At 50.7% G+C, this 5,281-nt stretch overlaps 1 protein-coding gene across 1 annotated transcript; it reads left to right on the top strand.

Annotated features, from left to right (window-relative positions):
• Positions 1-302: 302 nt before the first annotated feature.
• LOC138521987 (heat shock 70 kDa protein-like) lies at positions 303-3,327 on the top strand. The gene has a single exon (XM_069635179.1). It carries the CDS (start codon positions 928-930, stop codon positions 2,863-2,865), a length of 1,938 nt encoding a protein of 645 aa, XP_069491280.1. The 5' UTR covers positions 303-927; the 3' UTR covers positions 2,866-3,327.
• The last annotated feature ends 1,954 nt before the right edge of the window (positions 3,328-5,281 follow it).

Here is a 5,281-nt window from a genome sequence, read left to right on the forward strand (position 1 = left end):
TTTTTGTGAACTACCAGCAATTTCCAGAAGCATCGCGTCATGGACACATTTATTAACATGACACGCCCCCCGCTGGCTTTGATTGGTTCCTGCTAAAACAGCCCGGAATGTACTGGGCGATTCCCGAAGCTTCTGCGAAAAGCCGCGCAATGATTGGCCGCGCTGTGAGGAAAAGACAGGAGGTTTCCAGAAGCTGCTCGGCTCGAGTAGCCATGCTCTATTCTGATTGGCTGGAAATGGTGAAGCTTCGGGAAAGGTCTGGGTGTGCGGCCAGATGCGCTCTATGATTGGCCAGGGGGCGGGGTCTAGGTAGCTCGTGGCCCTTGTGTACATTCGCAGCGTGTGTATAAATGTCGGAGGCAGAGCCTGTCAGCAACAGAGAACAGGAAACCTGAACATAACTGAGCCAGAGCGCCTAGAAGAGAGCAACCCAGACAGAAGCACTAAGAACAATACGAGAATTGAGGGGCTGAAGAACTGCTGACAAGCAAGTTACATAACTCCTCTACCAGAGCTTCCAGCAGCGCAGATACAGCGACCTCGATTAACCTACAACTGCGCAGAGCGCTCAGCCAAGAGACACCCAGGAGAGGAAGTCTGCAAAATACCAGAGCCTACAACTGGGCAGAGCGCTCAGCCAAGAGACACCCAGGAGAGGAAGTCTGCAAAATACCAGAGCCTACAACTGGGCAGAGCGCTCAGCCAAGAGACACACAGGAGAGGAAGTCTGCAAAATACCAGAGCTTACAACTGGGCATAGCGCTCAGCCAAGAGACACCCAGAAGCCGAAACCTGTGCAAAATACCAGAGCCTACAATAGGGCAGAGCGCTCAGCCAAGAGACACCCAGGAGACGAAACCTGTGCAGCACTCTCCCAACCTTCCAAGCAGAAATTAACATATCTGAGAAGAATCTGAAGCACTGAAGATGTCGGCACCCAAAGGAGTCGCCATTGGCATTGACTTGGGCACCACCTATTCATGCGTGGGTGTCTTCCAGCATGGCAAGGTGGAGATCATTGCCAACGACCAAGGCAACCGCACCACCCCCAGCTATGTGGCCTTCACTGATACCGAGAGACTCATTGGGGACGCAGCCAAGAACCAGGTGGCCCTCAATCCCCAGAACACTGTCTTTGATGCCAAAAGGCTGATTGGCAGGAAGTTTGATGACACAGTGGTGCAGGCTGACATGAAGCACTGGCCCTTTAAGGTGGTGAGCAATGGTGGGAAGCCCAAGGTGCAGGTGGAGTACAAGGGGGAGAGCAAGACTTTCTCTCCAGAAGAGGTGTCCTCCATGGTGCTGACCAAGATGAAGGAGATTGCTGAGGCTTACTTGGGACACCCAGTCTCCAATGCTGTCATCACTGTGCCTGCTTACTTCAATGACTCCCAGAGACAGGCCACCAAAGATGCAGGTGTTATCGCTGGCCTGAATGTGCTGAGAATCATCAATGAACCGACTGCAGCTGCCATCGCCTACGGCCTAGACAAGAGTGGCAGAGGAGAGCGCAATGTCCTCATCTTTGACCTAGGTGGGGGAACCTTTGATGTCTCCATTCTGACGATAGATGATGGCATCTTTGAAGTCAAGGCTACAGCTGGAGACACCCACCTGGGGGGCGAAGACTTTGACAACCGTATGGTCAATCACTTCATTGAGGAGTTCAAGCGGAAGCACAAGAAGGACATCAGCCAGAACAAGAGAGCGGTCAGGAGGCTGAGAACTGCTTGCGAGAGAGCCAAGCGAACCCTGTCCTCCAGCACTCAGGCCAGCATTGAGATCGACTCGCTGTACGAAGGCATTGATTTCTACACTTCCATCACCAGAGCTCGCTTCGAGGAGCTCTGTGCGGATCTCTTCAGAGGTACCCTCGATCCTGTGGAGAAGTCTCTGCGAGATGCCAAGTTGGACAAAGCTCAGATACATGACATTGTGCTGGTGGGTGGGTCTACCCGCATCCCCAAAATCCAAAAGTTGCTACAAGATTTTTTCAATGGCCGAGAACTGAACAAAAGCATCAACCCAGACGAAGCTGTGGCCTATGGTGCAGCTGTGCAAGCTGCTATCCTAATGGGGGACAAGTCTGAGAATGTGCAGGACTTGCTTCTCCTCGATGTGGCACCGCTCTCACTGGGACTTGAAACCGCAGGTGGAGTGATGACTGTCCTCATCAAACGAAACACCACCATTCCAACCAAGCAAACTCAGATCTTCTCCACCTACTCTGATAACCAGCCTGGCGTCCTGATCCAGGTGTTTGAGGGTGAAAGAGCAATGACCAAGGACAATAACCTTCTGGGGAAATTTGATCTGAGTGGAATCCCGCCTGCCCCACGTGGTGTGCCACAGATCGAGGTGACCTTTGATATTGATGCCAATGGTATCCTGAATGTGTCTGCTGTGGACAAGAGCTCAGGCAAGCAGAACAAGATCACCATCACCAATGACAAGGGGCGGCTGAGCAAAGAGGAGATTGAGAGGATGGTGCAAGACGGTGAGCGATACAAAGCGGATGATGAAGCTCAGAGAGAGAAGGTCACTGCCAAGAACTCCCTGGAGTCTTATGCCTTCAACATGAAGAACACCGTGGAGGATGAGAAACTGAAAGACAAGATCACAGAGGAGGACCGAAAGAAGATTGTGGACAAATGTAACCAGACCATCTCCTGGCTGGAGAGCAACCAGCTGGCAGAGAAGGAGGAGTATGACCACCAGCAGAAGGAGCTAGAGAAGGTCTGCAATCCCATTGTCACCAAGCTCTACCAGGGCGGCATGCCAGGGGGAATGCCTGCAGGTGGCTGTGGAGCTCAGGCCCGCCAATGCAGCTCCGGCACTGGCCCCACCATTGAGGAGGTGGACTAGTCATGGACAGTAATTTGCTATGTTCATGGACCCTTACCAGGTGGTTCTGGAGCTCAGTCCCGCCAGGGCAGCTACAGTACTGGCCTCACTATTGAGGAGGGGGACTAGTCATGGACAGTAATGTACTATGTTCATGGACTCCTACCAGGTGGCTGTGGAGCTCAGGCCCTCCAGGGTAGCTGCAGCACCTGCCAAACTATTGAGGAGGTGGACTAGTCATGGATAGTAATGGCCTATGTTCATGGACTCCTACCAGGATGTTTTATTGAGTGGTCAGAAGAGCTAACATGCTTTCATTATTTAGCTCCAAGGACTAAGGGCTGCTAGCCCGAGACACTAATGTTTATATGTTTCACTCGCGTATGTACATATTTTATGTTGAAGAATATGAAACTTGTTATTTGACAGCATGGTTCAGAGCTGGTACTTTGAATATGTAAAATAAACATATTTTTCTTTTGACCTAAGTTTTTGCTTGTTTACTTTTCGTAAGCACCTTTTCTTAAAAATAATGCACGTTTCCGTCTGAAAATAATTATGAACATTGGCTTTGTTTGCGCAGCTTTCAGCTTGAGCTGCTTTCAGCTTGAGCGTTGTCTTGGCACTATCTATTAACGGCGTAATTCCAAACTTCAGGAAGAAGGTAATAAAACCATTTGTAGTGTGAGCAGTGTCCTCCTTTGGACGCTGGCAGACAGCCCAAATATTTCTGTGTATTTGAGTTTATGGTTGTATAAGGTTTTTTGGCATAATGCACAGTATTGGTGGTGCCTAGCAAACCATCGATAATGGTATTGGCAAAGGACACTACAGAATGGCAATGTTTTCAGAGAGAGCCACTCTACATGTAAGAGCACAGACAGAGCTGGACACGACCAAGAAGCAATAAAATAGACAGATTTGCTGGGCTTGGTTGTCTGCTTAGTGTCACAAAACATATAACTGCTTTCTACAATCGTTCTAACTTGCATTCTTGACAGAACTTGTTTTACAAGCAATGTAGTGTAGGATTTTGATGAGGAACTAACTGTACAGCCTACTGAAAAATGCTCATATGCCCACCGACAATCCTATGCCAGGGACTGCTCTGAGAGACCCTTTAGTGTGTGGGTGCTAACATCGTACATACATCATACAGCAAGGTATCAGGTATCATGCACAGAGTACAGACTCCTGGTATGTACGTCTTTACCTCCAGAGGTACTGCCATAACATTCCAATCCCATTCTTGTATCCCCAAGTAGCACCATAATATGCCAGGTACACCCACAATACCCAGAAGGAAAACACACAGGCCCTACAGTCTTTTTTCCATCCTTCGCTGCTCAACAGTTAATAGCCTATTATTTATGTCAGTGCACACACTGAGCAGAGTTTTTTGTGCATTTCTATTTTGTGTGTTCAACCTTTCAAAGTTGAACTGTTAACGGGATACCTCATGAACCCCCATTTTATGCCAGGTAATCTCATTTGTCTTGGTAAAGTCATAGTATGTCAAACTAACACACAAAGCTTCTACCCCATGGACCATTTGCAGCTTCATATGCACCGATACCACCATTATATGCCAAGTGGATCCCCACGTTGCCAGGGGCTGCCATCATTTGCTAAGTGTTCAGTCTCACATTAGCAAGTACTATAGTTGAAATGCTGGGTGTGGCCTTTTATGACTGGACCCTTGAAGGCGCAGGAAACATCTGCTCCAATGAGGACTAGTAAACATCTGCATCATTTGGAGCCCCCCCTCTTACCTACCCTTCCATTCCTCTTCCAGCACACCCTGCCCCCTCATTGGTCCTCATAGGGTTCCTTGTGTCACGCCACTTTTTGGGAGACCGGGGTCCGTTGCACCCGCTCCCTCTCCCATCTCCTGGCGGATTTACCCACGCTTTCGCGCTTGGGCGTTCGCCGGGGGGAGAGGTGCTGGGGCCGGTGCTAGAGGGCTGCGGCGCATGCGCGGGAAACCACTGTCTCGGTTCCGCGCATGCGCCGTAGATTGGGCCTCCGCTCTGGGAAGGGCTTGCCTTCCAAGCCTCATTCTGGGTCCGCCGGCGCTCGGAAACGAAATGGCTTGCGTTTCAGGCCTCACGAGTGCCGGCGGCCCATAAGAGGGGCCGCGAGCAGTTGCAATTCGCGACTCAACGCGGTTGCTTCGGTCGTGTTGCTCGCTCCAGCCACTTGTGGTTCCTGCTTCCCTGTGCCTGGCCTTGCCTTGCACCAACCTGCTCTTTGTTCTGCCTGCCTTGTGGGTTCCCTGCCTGCCTGGTCCCAGTCTCCTACTACCTGCCTGGGCCCTCCTTGCTCCTGTCTGTTTTTGAGCCTCCCTGGGTCCGGTTTCCAGTTTTCCCTGCTTTTCCCTGGGGACTCCCGCCTTCTTTCCTGGGTTTCTCCCTGGGTCTTTCTGGGCCAGCTTGTC

Source organism: Ambystoma mexicanum, chromosome 13 (genome assembly GCF_040938575.1).
Source record: "Ambystoma mexicanum isolate Mex_15411 chromosome 13, UKY_AmexF1_1, whole genome shotgun sequence".
Classification (NCBI taxonomy): Eukaryota; Metazoa; Chordata; class Amphibia; order Caudata; family Ambystomatidae; genus Ambystoma; species Ambystoma mexicanum.

Bases quoted from the DNA above. Each gene is read 5' to 3' on its own strand.
- LOC138521987 (XM_069635179.1), top strand. From the start codon at position 928: ATGTCGGCACCCAAAGGAGTCGCCATTGGCATTGACTTGGGCACCACC.